General features: G+C 37.1%; 1 protein-coding gene and 1 long non-coding RNA gene across 3 annotated transcripts; one reads left to right on the top strand and one right to left on the bottom strand.

Moving 5' to 3' along the window:
- Positions 1-264: 264 nt before the first annotated feature.
- Positions 265-20,959, bottom strand: CCDC66 (coiled-coil domain containing 66). Of its 2 annotated transcripts, XM_071755850.1 has the most exons (20): positions 20,825-20,934; positions 19,703-19,767; positions 17,991-18,013; positions 16,773-17,187; positions 15,785-15,917; positions 15,529-15,632; positions 14,437-14,561; positions 13,520-13,684; positions 12,568-12,693; positions 9,907-10,160; positions 9,430-9,514; positions 8,557-8,718; positions 7,722-7,869; positions 7,147-7,269; positions 5,867-6,345; positions 4,542-4,579; positions 3,929-4,215; positions 3,329-3,456; positions 960-1,044; positions 265-352 (listed from the first exon to the last, which is right to left on the bottom strand). In XM_071755850.1, the coding sequence occupies exons 1-19, from the start codon at positions 20,833-20,835 to the stop codon at positions 961-963; spliced, it is 2,955 nt and encodes a 984-aa protein (XP_071611951.1). In that variant the 5' UTR covers positions 20,836-20,934; the 3' UTR covers positions 265-352; position 960. The 2 variants fall into 2 exon arrangements, with proteins under 2 accessions (XP_071611951.1, XP_071611952.1); XM_071755851.1 differs by lacking the exon at positions 265-352 and having other exon boundaries at positions 664-1,044; positions 20,825-20,959.
- On the top strand, positions 9,411-13,540 carry LOC139801523 (uncharacterized). The gene is made up of 5 exons (XR_011728224.1): positions 9,411-9,530; positions 9,829-9,997; positions 11,537-11,610; positions 12,237-12,289; positions 13,411-13,540. It is a non-coding gene; the product is annotated as an uncharacterized lncRNA (long non-coding RNA).
- Positions 20,960-21,341: the final 382 nt, after the last annotated feature.

Below are 21,341 nucleotides of genomic sequence, written 5' to 3'. Positions count from 1 at the left end.
ATAAACATTTATTTGTGCAAATTAAGAACAAATTGGTACTAGAGCACTGTATCAGTTGTTACCCTCTAACCAAACATAGCAAATATATAATTTTTTTTTTTTAAAAATGAACTCCTTTGTATCAATTGTTCTACCACCATCAAACGTGGTAGCTGCACCTGCTTGCAGGAGTGGCCACGCCCAGGCAAGGAAGGAGCACACCTTTGTTCCCTTTGCTACTGCTGCAAGACACCTTCAGAGTAAGGTCCTGACTAAAAAGAGTTACAGCTGGGAGGAATCCCAGTCTGGAAGTTCTGTGGTTACTGTGTGATACCACAGAGATCAACGAACATGAAAGGAGGTTGTGCATCTTCTGCAGGGCTCGAGAAGGGAAACAGTTTTACTCCAGATTATTCTGTATTTTGGAGACTACAAGCAGATTAACCTAAGGTAAACATTTAAATCTGACTGGAAGCATTAAATATTGATTTGTTCAGCTCTTGTCAATCAGAAAACTTTCTTAAACAGTTCTACTGCCTTGTGCCCAGCGTGCTACAATGTTTAGTGCTGCAGTCCTGTTTTTGTGGTCTTAAAATCTTGTATTACAGATTTTAATAAACGTAAAAGCTGTCTGAAAGTCAAGTTTCAGGCAATTGAAAATACCAACAGAGTCTATCCAAGCCATTCAAAATACATCCTCATCTTTTTATTTATCAAAACACCAAGTTCTACAAACCCCCATGTAACAGATTTATACAGTGTTTTGGTGCTTTATATTAAATTCAGGTAGCATAAAAACCATTCTCAACAGACATAACATCATTAGTTTAGTATTGTCTTCAATGTGAGAAGCAACATGACCCTGTAATTATCAAATTTCACATAATTTAAATGTCATAAAAAAGAGAATTTTCTTAAGTCGTTAGAGTAGCAAAGTGCTGTGCCTTTACAGTTTAAGAATTCAGAACATTCATATGTACCTCAAAATGGTGAAAGAAAGTTCTCTTCTTGAGCTACTGAAGGAATCAGAGCAGTCTCCAACTCCTTTTGCTTCTGCAGCAGCCCCTGAAATAAAGGGAACATAAATATCAAATGTTATTCCTTATGCAGCCTGAAATAATAACATGTAGTGTTCATATTTTAAAACAATTTACTTGTTAAGGCTCCATGCTTTTTACAGAGACAACTTCAAAATAGCAACATAATACATTAAGTAGAGCAGAAACTCAAGATTTTGTCTTTTTGCAGAAGACTTGTAGTGTGACTGAAGTGGGAGCCAGCCCAGTTTCCAGGGATGACTGTGCAGAGACTTTTCCCCTGCACTATTTAACCTGCTCACTCCTCTGTGCAGTTTCTGCATCTGTGGTATCTTAACATATTATATGAAGTTGAACCCAAAACCTTGACAGCTACCAGCTTTTAATTCTTTATTACTCTTAATATAACCATGAACTAGAACCATGTCAGATGCTTTAGGACCTTGCTCTCAAAAGGTAACAGGTTCCTGCTTTGTTAATGGCTCTCATGTGCTGAACAATGGAGAAAACCTGAAATAGAAGCTCTTGGAAATGTATCCTTAGCTGAGTGCTAAGTAACACATGATAGAACTGTGTCAGCTACATTAACAAATTTGAAATCAGGGTGTTTTTTTTCCTTAACTGTCAAAAAAAAAATAAAATAAAATAAAGTCACAATGTTATTTCTCCTCAGCACAGGACCTTTCCCACAGATGAGGTTACAGGAGCTGTGATGTTCCTGCTGGAACAGAAGGTGGGGGGAGAGCTCATGAAGAACTGGCTTCAGTTAGCAAAGAAGCCTTCACAGAGCATCCTTCCAAAAGCAGCAGCTACTTTGAGTCACATTCAATCACTTGATGAATTTCTTTTTAGCTAATCAACAGTATCTGCTGTTTCTGTTAGGAGAGCTATTGGACTTGTCAATAATTTTATTACAGAGTGTTTTTTGCATTTCATAGCATGTTACAGAACAAAGTCCTGCAATAAACTGCCTTAAATCAACCCAGCACTAAGGTAAGAAACAAGTAAATAACACTGAAAACAGGAAGTCTATCACATGGTTTGCCAAGGTTATAAAAAGGGCCTAGAGAAAAGTAATGTGAAATATCTACACAGGGTCAAGCAGTGAGGTTGTCTGTCCTGAGTGCATTCTGCAGCTGGTAGGATACTGAGAAAACATCTCTACAGATTTTAACTCTCTTCCAGAACCAAGGTCCACTGAAAGCCCTTAACATGAGCCACTCTTAACACCTGAATATTTACTATGCATCAAAAATGTGCCTAAGATCTTGTCTCAAAATTTATCAACGTGGATACTAAAAACTTAAACCTCTTTAAATATCTATGGCTCTTGTTCACCTCAGCAAACACAAGGATTAAGTTCTGCTTTGAGCTGGCTTCATTCTTAACCAAAACAGCACTGGCAAATGAAGCCTTAACACAAAGACTTAGGAGTTGTAGATATTTAACAGAAATATTAATAAGCATCATGGAATATCAGATCCAGTCAAAACAATTTGCAAGCCGTAAGAAGCAAAGAAACTTTCAGTCTGACAGGTTTTCTGCCCTTATTTTGATTGCTTACACAATTTTTATACCTTAAGGCAAAGAAAAATAAATAATGCTGCTAGCAATAACATCCTTTTAGTATGAAGCCATAAAAAAGATACTGACTGATGTTTATCTTTAGTGTTCTTCAAGAACAACATGCAAACCTAAAAGCAAATACTTTTATTTTTGTCTTGCAGCCCCCTGTCAGGCAATATGAAGCACAAAAGGAAACATTTGGTTTGTGTGACTGATGAGAGCTGTGGTTTGAATCTGCTGTGAGCTGCACCTTGTTGGCAACAGGTAAAGCATCAAATTCACTCAAGTTTTAATATCCAGATGTCTGACTGTATTTTACAGTATTTTTCCAGGACTGACATGACTACCACCCCACTAACTCCTCTGCTCTGACCTCCCTGCTCTGCCATGCCTGGCCTACCCATGAAATGCAGAAGTGAAATTTCATTAACACAGGTTTTAGTGTTCTGCTAAAATGCTGTTCTTTCTCCCCTTGAATTCAAACAGTCCTACTACAAGTGACCCTCACTAATAAAACCTAGAGACCAAATAAAGCCATTCCTCTTGGTTTCAAGTTTTCTCAGGTACTCCTGTGCAATACATAGAAAGTATTGCATTAAAAGCAAAATTAGTAAGGGGTAACAAAAGTAGAGTACAGGGCCCAAAACTTATAATTAATGATGGAAAAAATGATTTAAAGTTTGCAATGTTAATTTTGATTGTTGTACATATATAGATAAATGTTTATCCAATAATTTTTTGCTTACCTGGCGTAATTCTGACAATCCTTTGAGAATTGCTTGTTGTCTCTCTCTGATTTTAACTACATCAGGATTTAGAAGAGGATCTCTAACATGATCAGAGCTGAAAATCTGTCGTGGTGTTTGGTAAGAATCTAAAAGTAAACATATATCAAATCAGTTAACAATATTCTTCATCACTCTTGTTTTAATTTTGAAGCACTAGATTTTCAGTTTGTGGAAATGAGTTTTTGATTGCTATTACATTATGATCACTATTTTTGAGTCAAACAACAGCTATAGATTCCTAAACCCAAAGCTATTTACAATAGCAGAGAAGTGCAGCCATACTTCACTGAAGGTAAAGAGACAAAAAAAGATAGATAAAAAAATAAGAAAATTTGTTAATTTTTTGATTAGTTAAAAATCCCGCTTTTTTCTGTGGTTTGTTTTTTTAACTACAGAGTATCATTTTTTTGCAGAGGCAAAAAAAAATGCAGAGTGCTGTGACACAGGTGGGTTACTGCCAATTTCAGTAAAAAGCAAATAACCAAACTAAGTTGTAGCATTTTGAATTAAATCACTGAAACATCTCCACATGAATCACTTGACAAAACATTTCAGTACCATGAAACTGTGGATACTGGGGGTCCTGTGTTGAAGGTCTCGTCACGGGGGCATCGGGATCGAGGTAATAGACCTCATGTGTTCGAACATAGGGAATGAACTGTGAAGAGGGAGGCCTTTCAGCTTCTGCAATGGGAGCAGGGGAGCCCCTCTGCTGTGCATCTGTCTTGGTATTTTTTTCTCTTCTGCCATTGCTGTTATGCACCAGGAAATTAGAAGTATGTATCTGTTTTTGTTGTACTTGGTGTAATCTGCTCCTAACCGCTGGAACAGGTGGTGATTCAGATCTGCATGAAACAATTTCAGTTTAGAAACCCACAATACTTAAGTAATGACATCAATTATATCAAAGAGCACAGAGACAGTATCCCCAGAAAACTGGATGTTTGCTCATTTATTCTTCTTTTATATATGCATTTTGTCTGGTCTTGTGTATTTTTAATTGTACAAAATTAGATGCATCGAAATATATATATGTTAATATATATAAAATATTAATAATTAATAATTATTAATATTAATAAATTAATAATATAAAAATCAGGAAAGGAAAGCATGTATATTCCACTAATAGTCTAATCACACATTTCATTAATGCAGAGCACTGACATACCTTTCTTCATTCAAATAATTCTTACGCAATTTTTCATCCTACAAGAAAACCAAGAAAGTCAAAAGTAAAATAAAAAGCTCCATGTTTTTATATTTAAAGCTTTCATTTTTTTCAAGACATGTTTGTTCTGAAATTCCCTAAGGACTGTTTGACCTGAGTTCAGGATAAAGGTGTTTATCCTGTAATAAAGAGACTTGTAGTGTCTATGAACTAAACAAAACAAATTACAGTCTTTGGCAGCTCTAAGCACTATCAAAAATACTGCATCTATTTTCCAATGACCTTGAAAATCAATTGCATTTATAAACCTGAAAGGTTCAGCCCAAGATAATGATTATTAATTATAGGACAGGTGATGTTTCAAGATCCAGTCAGGAGTTTTCTATTTAAATGAAAAATATGAATGTATCCCATGCTTCCTATGGTACCAGAAAATGCCTACTTACGTTAAAAATCCACTGCCCCATTTCTCAGGTACAAAATTCTTGAACATTTACCTTTCAATAATGTAAGCACAGAATTTAGATTTAACATTAACTCAGATAAACCAACAAATTCAGTTTAACAAATTAATAAATCTTTAAAGACACCTGAACAGTTACGTATTTTAAGATACTTTTCTTTTTTAATACCCGAATTTCTAAAATACGCCATTTGTTTACTGTGGCTTGATAGGCTACACAGAAATGAAGTGAACACCTTTTCTACACCAGATTTTTAATATTGGAAGGTGTGAGAAAATGAGATGTTTATGCATACATTTCTATATGCAGACGTACAGAGAGAACAAGCAAGAGAGGCTTGAATATATTTGATACCGTTTTCTTTAAATGAAAATCAATTTTTTTCCCCAGCTACAAGCTATACATGGTCACTGCAAATGGAGAAAAAATTGCTCCACAAAGAAGGATGCATTTCTATGACAATAAATCCAAATTCTTTGCAGAAATGAAAAGCTGTTTCTTGATCCTCAGCCATCATCACAACATGATGACCAGTCAAAGAAGAACAAACCAGTGATGTCATTCTGTCCTGCATACTGCAGGAATCAAGTTCCCTGTGTACATAATGAAACTATGACAATGAATAAATGAAAGAGAATAAACACTGGAAGACTGAAATAATAGTAAAAAATAGTCAAAATCTGAATGTATTCATGAAGATCATGAGGAATGGACCAGCACTGTAACAACCTTTTTATACAAAAGGTAGTGGCAGGAACATTCACTGTGCTTTAGTTACAGAACTAAATTCCCATCCAGGCAAAACAGTGTGAAACAAGTGCTAAAAATACACATCATTGTTGTTCAAGACCAAATATTTACCTTACTGACTCTGTATCCCTTGTTCTTCATATTTATTTCTTCATGAGGTGAAGGAGACCTGTCTGAATAACCACCCTTTTTTGAGCAGAGATTCCCAGGGGTATTTCTTTCCACCAGCTGAAGCAGCTCCATTTGTCTTCTTAATTTGTTTTCTTCTCTTTGTTTCTGTAGCTGTTTGGGGTATCTTTCTGATGCCGGAATGTATCTTTTCCCGGGCTTGTTTATGTTCCAGTCAGGTCTTTTGCTGTATTTTTCTGAAGGCTTAATTTGTTTTTCTCTTCGTGCACACTGTTCATATACATCACTATAAATGCCACCAGTCTCTTTTCCCGAGTATCTATTTTTATCAATACATTGCATTTCTTTCTGGTATGTTTTGCTGTTAGATGGTTCTTTATATTCTATGGAAATATCAGGTGATCCACAATACACAGTTCTTCCCTCAGCTGACTCGGTGTATATTGAAGTATTAACATAATCTAAAAGAAAATAATTTTATTTTAACATGAAGTCTGAGCTATTCAAATTACTCGTTTAACTTTTGTATGTGTATCTATCTACCATTAGTGATTTTATTAAAAAATCAGTTGTAACAGGCTTTTTTAATTTATTTATTCTTTCTGATGTGGAAAGTAAGGAGAGGGGAAAAACAAGATAGGAGAATGAAATCAAGTCACAGGAGAATTCTATTTCTGTCAAGGCCTTCCCAAGGTAAAGAGCAAAACATGGCTTCTGTTCAGTGTTTCTGCATGCCAAGGGGTTTGGTCATAGTCACAGTGCTTCTAGGAATAACTTTCCTATATGAGTGTTTAGTAAGAATTGTAGAAAACTTGTCTAAACATTTGAATGTAAGCTCTAATAATCCAATGGGTCTAGTTTTCCAATTTCAGAGTCACTGACAATGTTTCTGCCAATATTTTTAAGGATTTATTAGGAACCCAGCCCTGCTTGATACCAAGCCACATTACGAAAGCCTTAGAACATTCACACTGAAGACACCTACAAATACATGTTTAAATTCCCCAGTAAATTTAGTCCTGCATGGCTTGTGAACATGACTTTAAATCAACACTGGACTTCAAACTGGGTGATTTGAATCTGTAACTGGTAAGTAACACCTATATAGATGAATCATTTATTAATATTCCAACCTTCCTGTGACTATTTCTTTCTAGTTTTTTTTTCCATTCTCAATGTCAGTGATTTGGCCTATGGCTCTTCCACAAATACTCTCTTCTATTGTATGTTGATACATCAGAGTAACAGAATTTCAGGGCTACCTGTCTGTACAGCAGTGTCCTTCCGAGGAAAAGTCTGCTGACCAATGTGCCTCTTAATGTCATCAGAAAAATTATTACTTTGATGTGAAATGTCAGTATTACCATTTTCAACTTCTGTATCACCTAAAAAGAAGTAAAATTGTTCAGTTTAGTTATGTATGTTCCATTTAAGCCACTTGGAGTGCTGTGTTCTAGAGTTCAAAACAAGACTGAGAATCATGCTTCAGATCCAAATACTCTCTCTTTTTCACTGGAAATCTAATAGGACAGCACATAAGTCTAAATATTCCCTATGCATTCCTGATAGTATCTTTACATTTCTTCATTTATGTAACAGAGTACTTGAAACTTACTAAAATACAATATTCTCTGTATTAGTTAACATTGATATTTTTTTGGAAGGCTCTTTAATAAATAGCTGGAATGAAATTTGGCTTGTGAAGAAAAGGAGCAATTCCAGAACTAAATGTGAAAGTGAGGAAAATACCCAACAAACCAAAAAACATTGTGTGCAGCAACTTGCATGCAAACACCAAAGGAATATGCAAACTGAGTATGAAAAGAGTTGTACTGACCACTGACAAGATTCTTCTGAAGTTGTGAAATGTCATGGCCCTTCTGAACCAAGTCTTGAATGCGCTGTTGTTGTTTAAATCTCTGTGCTAATTCTTGAGCTTTCTGCATTGTCTGATAAAGCTCATTAGTTTTAAGAGTCAGGAGTTCCTTTAAAAAAAAAAAAAAGTACATACTGTGATAAATTGAGAATAAAATTAATAGGCTTATAGACTCATCTGCAACATAAAACAATGTAGAGAAATGCAGAATTTGTACTTACCAAAGGTCACAATATTAGTTTTGGCTTAACTTTTACGTGAAAGGAGCATGTACAGCTCAGTAATAGTTGAAGATGAGAAAGCTCTAGAACAGGAATGACTTTTAAAATTACTTTTCTAGAATATATTCTGAAAAGTCTTTAATCCAGAATGAGAGTGCATCTCATCAGTTCAAGCCCATGGTACCAAACCATCTTAAATGCATCAAGTTACCAACAATAATTGGATCAGATATCTTTGAGGTATTTTTTATTTAGAATTTGCACTTAAAATGCATGTTTCTGCATTACTTAAAACTATAATTCCATTTCCATTCCATTCCACAGATTCCATTTATAATTTTTCTTCCTGAAATAACCTTTGTTAAAAAAAAAAACAAACCTGCCTTAAAGTTTTATGGTGTTGTAAGTTTACAAATTGAGTAGCTATATTTTGGTTTCAAATGTCTAAATTTCAGATAGTTTTCATTTTCAAAGTGATAACATGACACCATTTTGATGGTGAAGCACAAGAACTGTTTTCCTCAAATTGAGTATTGCTGAAGACCATCTGCAGGAAAGAAAATGCAAAACTCCACCTCCTTTTGCTTTTGTTTCATCATATCCTCTTCAAACTGTTTCTGCATTTGTTCTTTCTCTCGTGCAAGGCGCTGTTCTTCTTCTTGTTCTTCCCATTTTCTCTGCTCTTCCTCCAGTTGTTTCTTCTTCCGTTTTTCTTCTACCTGAGCCATTATTGCTTTCTGGAAATACATATATAAAACAAAAATTTAAAAGCTGTAACATTACAGGTATTGTAAGCTATTTATTCATATATCCTGTATGGTATGCATGTATAGTAATTGGATTTGGAATTGGATTTTTTGGGGGGGGATGGAAGAACCACCATCCTAATAAAGCAGTTTGAAATATTCAGAGACAAAAAGTAGCTTTTAATGATTTCAAAAATGCTCTTATTTTTCTTGATTTTTACCTTACATACTGTAAACCATTATTTCTTTCCAGAAGAGAAACAGTTTGACCAGAACAGATTCATTACATATCCACTAAAACTTCTTTACAGTGAGCTAGAGACATCATGATGCAGATACACATTCCATTAAGAGTGTCCCAGAAGTAATGTAAATCACAGCAAAAAAAATTTAGTCATCGAGTGGATACCTATAAATATCAATCTCTTCATGACAGCAGAGACTAAAGAAAAATGGACACAAATCTACCAGAGTTTTTTGAGGCAGGAATGCAGTCACAGAAATGCAAATATTAAACACTAAATGAAAACAGTAGAGTCTAACTGAATGAAATACCATTAAGCAACTGTAAATGTGATATGAAGCATAGAAGTCAAGTATCTCACTGGATCCTGGTATTAAATCCCACACTTCTTGTTCATGTAACAACATTTCCTTTCATCCTTTCTCCTCATTAATACAGTGGCAGTATGACAACTCTACCTGATGTTCCAACTGCTTCTGGCGCCGCCTGTCTCTCTCTTCAATCTGTGCAGGGTCCAGGAGAGCTGTCATTGAACGGAGGAAACTGAACACAGAAACATGTCAGTCTTTTTAATCATAAGAAAATAATGCTAAAGCATTTATTTTGAGAAAGTTAGATTTCAAGTAATATTTTCACACTGAGGTTATCCCAATGTATTAATTTACAATTATCAAATTCATATTACTAAGGAATGAAGTAAAGTTGTTTGCAGTGAATTTTACTAATGAACAATGGAAGCACTTGGGCCTTTCAATAGTGAAACAACAGATATTTCTGAAATAAAACACAAGTGAACAGAGTAAGATCCAATGATCAAATTTAAAGAATCTTACTAAACGTTATTTTTTTTGTTTCAGAATTTTTTGCATCAGAATTGTATTTGCATCAGAAATGCACTGGCTGGGAAGATCATTACCCTTACAAAGCTCACTCACCTGACTTTCTGACTGTGTTCCAAAGCATTGTTTTTAGCAGCTTTTTCTGCATTTCCCACCTTTGAGGGCATGTGACTGCCTAAAACTGCAGGTGAGAAAGGGTGAATAAAAGCAGTCAGCTCCTTAGGGTCAGGTGACAGGCAAAGACTTTCAGGCTGCTTTTTGTACATTCCATTTAAGGGGTGTTGTGCATTAGCATTAGGGTGGTTCTTTAATGAATCAAAATGCATTGCCCATCTGTCATGCTCTTCAGCCTAAATAAATATGAAGCAACAAAAAAATGGAAAGGTGCTCAATTACAGATTCTGTAAAGTCCTGTTAAAACAGACAGTACACATTTTGTAAAACAGGAACATTTGAAAAACTTTGATAGGAAGCTGCAATGCAGACAGACACCAAGGGGGAAAACAGAAGCCTGCACTTCTTAAAATGCAAATAAGCTGAGAATTTATACTGCTGGTCCATCTACTGGGTCAGCAAAAACATTGCTGAGATATTTTTTGGGGAAAAAAAAAAATTAAAAATTAGAAAGTGAAAAATAAAAAAGTTGACATGGATTCAGGCTTTCTGGTACTGCTTTTTCAATTTATACTACTAGTCTATTCCCTAATTTTTCTAATAGTTTTGGGAATGGATTGGGAGGTCAGTACACTGTCCACTGCCATACTCTCCTCCTGTATGTGTAGATATTGTCTCCCCAGTAACATGAAAAAGTGGCATCTTTGACACTGTCGGGCATTTGCCCCCCTCATTTTCATTCTGGATGGTGGCAGAATTAATGTGCTTTGGGCAGAGATATTAATTAATCTCTGTCTTCCTAGTTTCAGCTAGACAGGCCCATTATAAAATAAACCTTTCAAAATCTCTTCCACCCACATCATCCACTACTGCTGTCCTAGCAAAAAAGAAGTACCTAAAACTTTTGTAAAGGTGACACACTGAGCTTAAGTCTCTTCTGTACCACCCAGTCTTATCTTTCTTGGCTCTCTGTTGGCAGTTGGGACATTCCAATATATCACTAATAAAAAATTTTTACGTAAGGGGCCTTTGAAACATTTTGAAAAGGTTTTCTCTTCTGACTGAAAACTGTTTCTCCAGAGGGACTGGAGAATGGCTGTCTCAAAACTTGCATTCTGCTGGAAAAAAACTATCATAAGCCAATCTAACCTAATCTAAAATTTTCTGGGAGTAATTTCTTTAAAAAAAAAAAGAAAAAAAAAAAAAAAAATCCCTTGTGTCAGAAATGTTTCACACCTATTTTAAAAGAAGCAAGAAAATCATAGTCCAAATAAGAAGACTCCAAATTTCCTCCTGTTCCCTGAGTTTTGTTCCCTTTGAATACTCTGTGACGTAGAAGCAGATCAGAGTAGTTGGAAAATCTACTTTATTCTTATGCAAGTCTGTGGTGCAATATGCAGAAGGGTTGAGGGTATTACAGAAGACCTGAAAAAAAAAGATGTTGAAGAAAACGAGATTAAGTGCACATTAACTACCTTGCAAAAACAGGCTGGAAGTGAGATTACTGCTAGGTTACTCACTGGTTTCTGCAACCATCTTCCCCAGCACAGCTATCAATTAAAAATCAAGGCAGCTAATGAAGGAACCACTCACAGCTGTGTTCCCTTCACAGCTATAAAGCTCAATTTGCACAGGAAACCTGATTCCTCCAGCAGCTCAGGAAATGAAGACTTGTGCTGTGTGTAGGTATGTAACCAACCCTGGCAACACGGGGTGTGGGGGGGAGGGAGAGAGTAGAAGAAGCTCTTTTTTAGTAAATCCTTCATTTTAGTACTACAAACTGTGGAATTAAAATGAAGAATTTCTGTCCAGGAATTGTTTAATTGCTGTAAATATTTCAGTTAAGAGTAAAAACTGTAGCCTTTGAATCCAGGAGACCAGATTGTGAACACCTGTATCAATCAAATTTTGGTAACAGAGATTCTTGCTCACAAATAATAGAGAACATCTCATGATGTGAATACATCTTATGCATGGTGAAAGATACAATCCTGGGCTTAAAGGACACTGTAATTTTGAAATCTGAATTCTGGCAACAGTGCAAGCTGATTGCACATTTCTTCAAAAAACAAAGAAAGAGTCTTTGAAAAATTGTGTCACGATCAGGCTGCATAAGAATTCAGAATATTCTACTGACCTTATGACTACCAATAGATACAGTAACATGCAAAGGAAAGAAGTCAGCTTCTAGATGAAGAAGGTCCAGGGATTGAAGATATATTGACCAAAATGGCCAGTAGGGACAGTATTAACAATCACTTGAGGTATTCTACCTGCCAAGCAATTATATTGACCACATATTTTCCTTCTAGATCCAGTGTGAGACCTACAGTCAACATCCCTTAAAAACCAAAGGGTAAAAAGGGTAAGGCTGTTTTCCTCAATACTTCGTGAATGAATGTTTAAAGAATTTAACTGTATTTGCATGCATATATATATGCATTAAATAGTTTTAAATAGTCTGCTCTGTGCTACCAAAATGCTAGAACAACTACTGGCTCAAAGTTCAATTAGACCATCCTGTGGACTTAGGGTGAAAACCTGCTACTTCATTAGGTCTAGGATTTAACCTTTAATGTGTTAGAACAAGAATGGAGAGAAAAACTTTTCTTATTCCCAAAAGTCCTGCTAAACCACAGGTACCTTTGATAATTCAAGTTTTTCTTCTAGTTTTCGTAGCTTAGCTTCTTCCTTCTGTTTGTCCAGTTCTTCAAGCCACTTCTTTTGTTGCTCATGCTTCAAAGCACTATGCTCCTGTGGCACAGTTTCCTGAAATAAAATAAGTGCTGGTCTCTTCTTTGTATAAAAACATTGTTTAGCCACATGATACAGTCAACTCTGCCACATGACTGGCAGAGAACTTTGCCTTCAGTTGCTGGAAGTAACTAAGCTGCTCTTTTGCACACACAAAAAAATACAGTAAGTTTGTAACTGTAGCAAGTGCCTGACTGCTCCATCTAAGTGCTGAAGTTGTTAAGATGCTAAATAAGCCACTATCTGAATACTATTCTGACTTGAATCATCAGCTTCTCATGCAAAAAAGCCTTACTTATATGTATCATTAATAAAAATCCTTTCCTTCTTCCCATGGTTCACTGCTCCGTCTGTGTTCCAGGTAGATTCAGCACTGTGATCTGTCTCAAGTAAATTCTAGATACCATCTTGTGTCCCTGCTTCTTAATGGTTCTATGTATAATTAACTCCAGTGGCACTGAGATCTTACCCTGCAATCTGATAAAACCTCTTCAGTCATTGCCTGCTAGCAGTAACTCAAAAAATGTACAGAAAGATGGCAGAAGGCTCAAGTAGTTTTTTAAGTGTTCTGATAAGTTCCTGCTTTTCTATTTCTTTGAGGCATCCTTAAGAGCTACAAAACACTCAGCTCACACCTCTAGTACTGTTCCTCACATCAGCCTTCAAAATGGTCAGCCTTCAAAGCATGAATATTTTGGTATTTATTTGGACACAATTTTGGACACAAAATAGACAGAGTGAAGAGGTCTGTTGAATTCTTCTGCCTGAAAAGAGCTACTAGAATATACACCTGCTCTCAATAAATAAGCAAAAGAGCCCCACATACAATTTTAAATCTTACCCCTAAAACAAATGCTGCACAACTGGAAGTTGTTAAGTCAGAAGAACTGAAATCAGAAGTCTGCCCAGCTGGAACGTTTGAAATATTCAGTGAAACTTTATTAGACTCTGATGCACAGACACAGCTCTCCTCACTGGTAATAACTGGATCAGCTGGAAGCGTTCTCTGCAAATAAAGTGAACACTTGTTCAAGACTTGATTTATTTAGTTCCCCTGTTTTGTTTGAATTCAATATCCTTGAATATAAAATAACCAAGTAAATTGTAATTCTAAAAACTGCTGTTCCTTAAAACTTCAGGCAAAACTTGTAACTAAATATCTCGTATCCCCTAGTTCTTTAATTATGTAGATTGCAACAAATTCTTATGGGACAGAATGATAACTTCTCTAGGAATGCTGAGTATGCCCCACAAAAAGCAATTCACAACCCTAGCTGCTATTTAACAGCAATTTATTTCACTGGAGAATCTGTCTTGTCTCTGACACAGCATTTTCAATATGACAGCTGACTTTTTAAAAGGCAGGTTACAATTAAAGTCAAATTACTATCCTTATTATCTGAGCAATCAAATATATGTGAGAGCTACTGAACAATGTAAATTATTTTATAACCAGGAATTACCTTTGAACATTACAACTGGAACAGATTTAGACCTTTTAGTTAAGAATCAACATGGAAGGACAGGAATGTTTTTTTCATGCTACAAAGTTCTTAATTTGGGAAGCTACAAAATGGAGGCACAGATAAATACAAGGGAGTTACAGCAATTTATGCCACAAAAGAGCTTACAGTCACCACTGCAATTGGATTCTACTGGACTTGTACAGAAAATAAAATTTGGTATGAATTAAAAGTTGAACAGTTCTGGAATAGTGTGGTGGAAAATGTGCTCTTTTGTGTTTATTGATAGCCTTACCTTATCCAGGTCAGCTCTTTCCACTTTGTCTTTATGGGCTCTACTGTTGCCAGGTTTTGACCAGAAATAATCCACCTCTCCCTCCAAAGTTTCTTTCAGTTTCTTTTTCAGTGCTACCTGTTCATCTTCAAAAAAACAAACTCCAGTAAGACTTTACAATACCAGACATGTAGCAGGTTGGCTGGTTATTTTTTTTTAAAAAAAGCAATGCATGTCTACCCTGTTATTTTGATTGTAAAGTGGACTAAAAGAGTAAGTCATGATTGTCTAACCAGTCAGTCTAAACATGACTTGGCTTTTAAGTGGATACAGCTGAGTGTCTGCCCAGAGATGTGGCAGTAATTGGGGAATCTCTCTGAGACCATTACAAAATACTAAAGGCATAACAATACCCCAGGGAAAGAGAGAAAACTAACAGAAATAATCAAGTATATAAATCCTCTTCATTTTATGATACTAGTCTTGAACTCATGCAGTATTATTAAAACCAATGAAGCTATACAGGAAGCTATACATGATCATGCAGCATCAAACCTGGAAACCACTTTATACACCCAAGCTGAAAACAGAACACAATGCTCCTGCAAGTCAATCATAAAAAGCTTAATTTGTCAGAATTTATTATTGCATTAGACATTTTTATTTTTCTATACAGACTCTCTGTGGCTGCTGATGGGGCAGGACTGCAAACTGTTTCAAATTTAAATTGCAATTTTATATATCCAGTCATGCTTGTATATTAGGGTGATGCTTTTTCCATTAAAAAAAAAATAAAAAGTTTGTTAATGATAATGGCTATCAACTACTGGCAGAATGTGACAAAAAAATCCTAAAATATGAACTGTAATGAAATGTATTTGTGGTAACATTTATTTGGTTAAAAAGCATTTCTGCAAGAAGTTACAGATAATATTTGCATAAAATTCAGAAAGAATCTTAACCTACATTGGAGACTAATAAAACTACATACTTTCCAAATTGTAGAAAATGCACTGATACAAGGGCATTTAAAAGAGCATAAGGAACACAAATTTTCTTGGCATCACGAGTGTGATAAATGTATCAAAAATACATTTTATATATCTTGAGTACCTAATTCCTTCTTCCACTGGGTCCTTCTAAATTCTAACAAGGCTTTCTCTCCTTCTCTTTCACCCAAGGTACTAAACATGTCAGCAGGCTTCCATGAATCCTTTCTAGAGAAAATAAAGAGGGGAAACAGTTAACTTAAAAGGCTATTCAGTTAAAGATTTTTTTAGTAGTATTTATCAAGATTATTATCAAGAATTAAAATATTAATCCTTATTGGAGATAGAATTTTTGTAGACACAAACACGGGTCTACATACGTAACTTTCTGTCCTGGCTGCAGATTTGCTTCTTGTTTCCTGCTTGAATCAGAGTTAGGTTCATCTGTAACAGATGAAACTGCACAAGCTTTTTGGAGCAGCACTGTGTTGTCCTCTGATGCCTCATTAGTAACTGTGGTAGAATATATATAAAAGTTATTATAGATATATATATATATATGACAAGTAAAGTTTCTTCAGCATTGAGTAAATGCTTTAAGAACAGAAGAAATTGCTCATTTCCCTCTATTTATCAGAACTGTTTTCAGCCCGAGCTATATGGTTAAGTCACTTAAGCTACAACATCAAAGGGTATTTTTAGAATGTTAGATGTGCAGTAAACACTACTCTTGCCTAAGAGCTTGGACTTCAGGCCTGAAATTACTTAACAGCAGTGTGCCCTGTTCTTGGTGGCAAAGAGCTGACCACTTCTGTAGGCCCACAAATAGGAGTAAGGATGCAATACAAGAAGATATGCAATAGCTCTTATGCTTCCGAGCAGAACTGAAAAAATACTGTTCAGTAGTAATATTGCAGTTAGGCAAAAAACCAACATGTACATCTTTGGGCCAGAGGAAAACGGCACTACTGTTCTTGAGACATGGAGCAAGAGCTGAACTCTTCACAAAACCAGAAAGGTCCCTTTCAGGTACTACCTTTTTTTCATACTCCTAGTAGTAATGGTACAGTGCAGTTCAGTTCTACTACAGTTTTTTTCTCCAGTGTGAAACTATTTCCTTTTCTGCATGAAATATTGACAGAATTGGCCGCAGCTTTTCTCTTCAAAGTACTGGAATACAGTTAAAGTTTTAAAATGCTTGATTCCTAACAGTAACAAGGCAATTGCACATACATAATAGCAAATAGTATTTTGTGAGACTGTTAAGCATAAAAGTAACATCTCTGCAACCTGCAAATAAACTTGAATTACCAACTCAAAGCTGTTCTGTTTCCACAAAACTATTTTATTCAACTGTGGGTATCTTACCTGTTTCCTCTTGCTTTTCATGGTGAGTCTCAGAGATGCTTCTATTTCCTTTTACAGTCATCAGAATTTGCTGAAGCTGTTCTTGTGTTAAACACGCCAAACTTCTCAGGTCTTCAGCTGACACACATGTGTTCTGAGGTTTCTGTGTCCTTATTTTAAAAACATTAGGATTCTCAGAATCAGGATATCTGCTTGTGCCATCTCTTTTGATAATCAAAGAGTGATCTTTAGTTGTGGCTTCATGTGAGGAGTGTTTAATAACTTGCAGTTTTTCACATTTTGTCATTGATAAGCTTGATTCACTCCTTGGTTTTAAGTTTTCCTGCTTGATACAAGCATTTTGTGCTGACCTCAGAATATGCCCAGAATGTCTTATTCTCAATGGCTGTTTAGGTGCTCTGGCTTTAATACCCATCTGTTAAAGTAATAAGAATTTATCATATATTAAACAAGGAAAGTAACTTTGTATGGGTAACAAATCAAAACAAGATTAAAGCAACAAGTAAAATAAGTGTCACTTTTCCTCTTTGTTACATCAACAGAAACAAATGCAGTATAAACAAATCAAATATCCTCATGAGTACTAGGAATATCTTGGAAGAGAACACAGCACCTAAATCTGTATATTTAAAAACAACACTATGAAAAATAAATTATTTTACATTACATGATGTTAAAAATATTGTGCTTTACTTCAGTGTTTCTGAAGCCTGGTTTCAAAGAGATATGTTTTCATCATACCCACCAGTATTATTTCAATCTTGTTTTTTTTTCCATTCTGTACTGAAATTTTACTCTTTTCAAGATCCTTGATGTACACTTGTACTTATGCCCTATACACTGAGACCTTTTTCTGCCTTCTTTCCTTCCCCAGCCCTCTGCATTCCAGCTTACTTGGACAGAGACAACTTCTATGGCTAATGTGGAACTTAAACACACTTAGATCCCTATTTTACCAGAATCTGTTTCATATTTCTGAAGGGTCTGATTTAGATGATTCCCTGGGCTTCTACACAGAGTAAACTAAAGCATGTTATAAAGGTAGAAATAGTCATGCAACTTTAATTCATTCTTTTTTAACAGCTACTATGAACCTCAGAAATACGTATTTTGCAAAAATGTCATTGATTACAAGAATTTAGCTCAAATGAGTTCTCAAATGTCTTAACAAATAAACTAGTTAATTTGTGCACTAACAAAAGTAGTTTTTTCACTTACCTTCATTGCAGACTTTGACACATCTTTTGGGAAACAAATGCAAAAATATGAGAGAAAAATTTAGTAACAATTTCCTCCTGAAAAACAATCTTGAGAAATTAAACTGTGAATTCATCTGATTTTTGTTCAGGTGGGCTAAAGAAATAGTATTTGCATACTAACCATTACTGTGCCCCTTACCTATGCCATGAAATACTCTTCAGTCTTTTAAAGGTTCTAAAAGGCACATAGAGGTGTAGTGGTCTCAAAAATAACACTAAGTACTGTGTTTAATATAGTACTTATAATATTACAATATTAAGAGGGATTATGAAACTCCACACAATAAATCCTGCACATGTTTCCAACCTAGCTGAATATTTTCAAACTTGAGAGTATGCTAAATTGTTCTCCTGTAGAGACAGGCATTAAATCTGAACCATCTTTATGTCTGAGTAACAAGGGTGTTCTGTGGCCAGTTCTATTACTGGGTTCTCAGGCATTCAACACTTGTGTAGGTAAAAGTAACTTTGTCTTCTCTCTGGCTGGTCAAAAATTAAAGTAGGATTCTGCATGCTATGCAAACCCAACTTTTCTGTTGAAAAGAGAAAGGGGCTTTGCCATCACAATGGGGAAATGCCTAATGGGGAGCTCCAAAGTTCTGCTTATGGGTTTTCTGTGCAAAAGACAACTATCTCAAGTAGCATCTTAAGCTACTACACAATAATCCTACTTTAGACCCTGAGACTGTGAGCAGGATATTATAATGCAGAAAAATGCAACTCATAAGGAATATAATTTGGTGCAACTTTTGACACAAATTAATAAACACGTAAGTGCTGATTCTGTCAACTGTATAAACTTGTTAATTCCTGAAGAAAACTGCTTGTTTAAGGCCAGTTCAAAGTCAAAGCTTTATCTTTCAGCACTCTGGAATGTACAGTGCTACTAACCAGCTGATGATGTCAGGTGGTTGGTAAAAGTGAAAGCTGTAACACTGCTGTTTGAGATGGTACAAGGTTTTGTTTCCAGTAGACTGGTATTCCTTACTTACTCTAAATACCCCATAATGCCTCATTAGACAGCTGTCTGGTAGATGCAGAAAATGAAAGAGAATTTAGAAGGCACTAAATAGAGAATTTCTGTATCCTGACTCCTATGAAGAACAGTTAAGAAAAATGGATTTGTGCTTATGTGGAAACATATCTGACAAATCCTAAAAATAGAATTTATTAAAGCTTAATTACGAGCATATACTGGAGAAGTTGACTTGAGATAGTAGTAATAAGATCTGGCCAAAATAAACTGCTTACTGAAAATTACCAACTTCACCTGCCAAGTACCAAAGCTGCTTTAAAGCCAGAAATGTGACTGCAATGATGTAACTCTGTGTAAACTAAGTAGAGACTTATTAGGTCTCTTGGTAATTAAGGTTCTCTAAAGTTACAGAAATTCTCAAGTGATGCCAGTCAAAATATAAGACTTAACTTTTTAAATGAATGGATGGACAAGCTGTAAAGAGCCCAAACTATTTGCCTGCTGTTCACCAGTGGACAGACTACTCAGAAGTTCAGTATCAATTTAAGACCAGTGACAAGCTGGTGGGTAAGAGGATGTGTAAATAGCAATGCACAAATATTCCTAATTTGAGAAATACTTCAATAAAGCTTTGCTTCATATTAAATCCTAAATTCAGCTTCAAGAAGCTTTAAAGATTAAGATTAAAAAAATACCAGAAGCAGCTAAAATTAGCCTGGGCTTTCCATCCAACACTTCAGTTTCAAGCTTCAGTCCATCTCTGCAAAATGAGAAAGAAAGAGTGGAATCTGAAATATTAAGTAATCTCATGATAGATTTTTACATTCATAATGAAGACAACTGAACTTAATTATAACACTATTTACTGCTGGTCAGGAAGAAGATACATTTTTACTATTGATAATGAAAAAATTGGGTTTAATGTTAAATATTCACATGATGATGCCACCCTACAGTGTTAACACAGCATCCCTCGAGAACTTTATAATCCAACAATATAAACTCTGTGCTACAAAACATGCTCAGCAAGTCCTGAATGCCAGCGCTGGTCACAAAGAGGGACTGTGTTCTGAAAACAGTCCACCTTTGAAAGTGGAACAAACGTTATTATAAGAGTTTTACAAAAGGCAGGTTGGCAGTTTTTAGATGTACGAGTGCAGTACTCAAACGGTTTTCTTTCTTCCATGCATTAGAGAAGATTAATACGAAGGTTAATATTAAAAATAACGTTCATATTTAAACTGCCTTTTATTAAAAAATAAATGTAACACGCTGAAGCTAGCATGCAACTCTGTAATTAACACGGCAGCACAGAGTGCCCCAAGCTGTAACTTCAGACGTTCGAGTACCAGACGGCAGCGCGGCCGAACCCAGCGCCCATTCTTCCTCGCCGGCGGTGGGGCCGCGGGAGGGCTCTGGCGCGGACACCCGAGAGCGGGGACACGGGCACCGTTCCTGCCGCCCCTGCCCAGGGGGGAAAGCGAGCGCCTGGGTCCGAAAGCCGCACGCCCGGAGCCGCCTCTCCCGCCCCGTGGAATGGTGCGGATGCTACAGGCGATCCCTTACAGCGCTCCACAGAGGGATCTATTAACCCCTGCAGATCGCTCCCGTTACCAGCGCCTCGGCCGCAAGGCGCTCAGCCGCGGGATTCCCCTCAGAGCCGCGGTGCCTGCCCGCCGCGCGGGGCAAGGCCAGGGGTATTCCCGGGCCGTGAGGGGCTGGGGCCGTCCCTACCCGGACGAGGCCGTGTCCCAGCCGGTACGGGAGACTTTCAGTGCCAGTCTCGCCAGTTTCTCCCTCTTCCAATCCCCTCTTACCCCAGGTTCATGGCGCTGCCGGCTGCCGGGGGCGCGGCGGAGGCTGACGCTGAGGCTGAGGCGTCGGGCGAGACGGGCGCGCATCCCCAACTCGCGCTGTGTGTACAGCAGTTGCCTGCTCCGCACAAGGAGCCGGGAGGCGATTGGCTGCTCGCCGAGCGGGACTGGGCCAATGGGCTCCTCGCGCACTGCGGAGTGGGCGGCAGCGCAGCCTTGTGGGGGGTGGAGTCCATGGGCCAGGCGGTGCCGCCCAAGCCCGGGAGCTGCTGCCCGCGGTGCAGACACTGCCCGGGGGGATTATCCCGGCCTTGAAGCGGCTGTGCGGGGAGGAGGGGAAAGAACGGGCGGGTGGAGAGGCCGAGCGGGGAGGGAGGGAGAGAGAGAGAGAGGGAGATGGGTGCGCTGCAGCGGGTGGGGGAAGGGCTCTGCGGCGATTAAACCGCCCGCTGCGTCCGAGCAGCATCCCCAGCTGGGGGGGGGTGGGGGTGGCTGCTGCTCCTCGCTTGCCTCTCCTACC

The sequence above is a fragment of the Heliangelus exortis genome, chromosome 12 (genome assembly GCF_036169615.1).
Source record: "Heliangelus exortis chromosome 12, bHelExo1.hap1, whole genome shotgun sequence".
Lineage (NCBI taxonomy): Eukaryota > Metazoa > Chordata > Aves > Apodiformes > Trochilidae > Heliangelus > Heliangelus exortis.
Note: the sequence above shows the minus strand (reverse complement) of the source record. Positions and strands in the feature narration are given on the sequence as shown.

Excerpts from the sequence above, each read along its gene's own strand:
- CCDC66 (XM_071755851.1), bottom strand. Across the intron at positions 14,562-15,528 it reads CCAGTGGAAGAAGGAATTAG|ATGAACAGGTAGCACTGAAA; the intron begins GTACTCAAGATA and ends GTTTTTTTGAAG. Across the intron at positions 8,719-9,429 it reads AGAAGCAGTTGGAACATCAG|AAAGCAATAATGGCTCAGGT; the intron begins GTAGAGTTGTCA and ends ATGTATTTCCAG.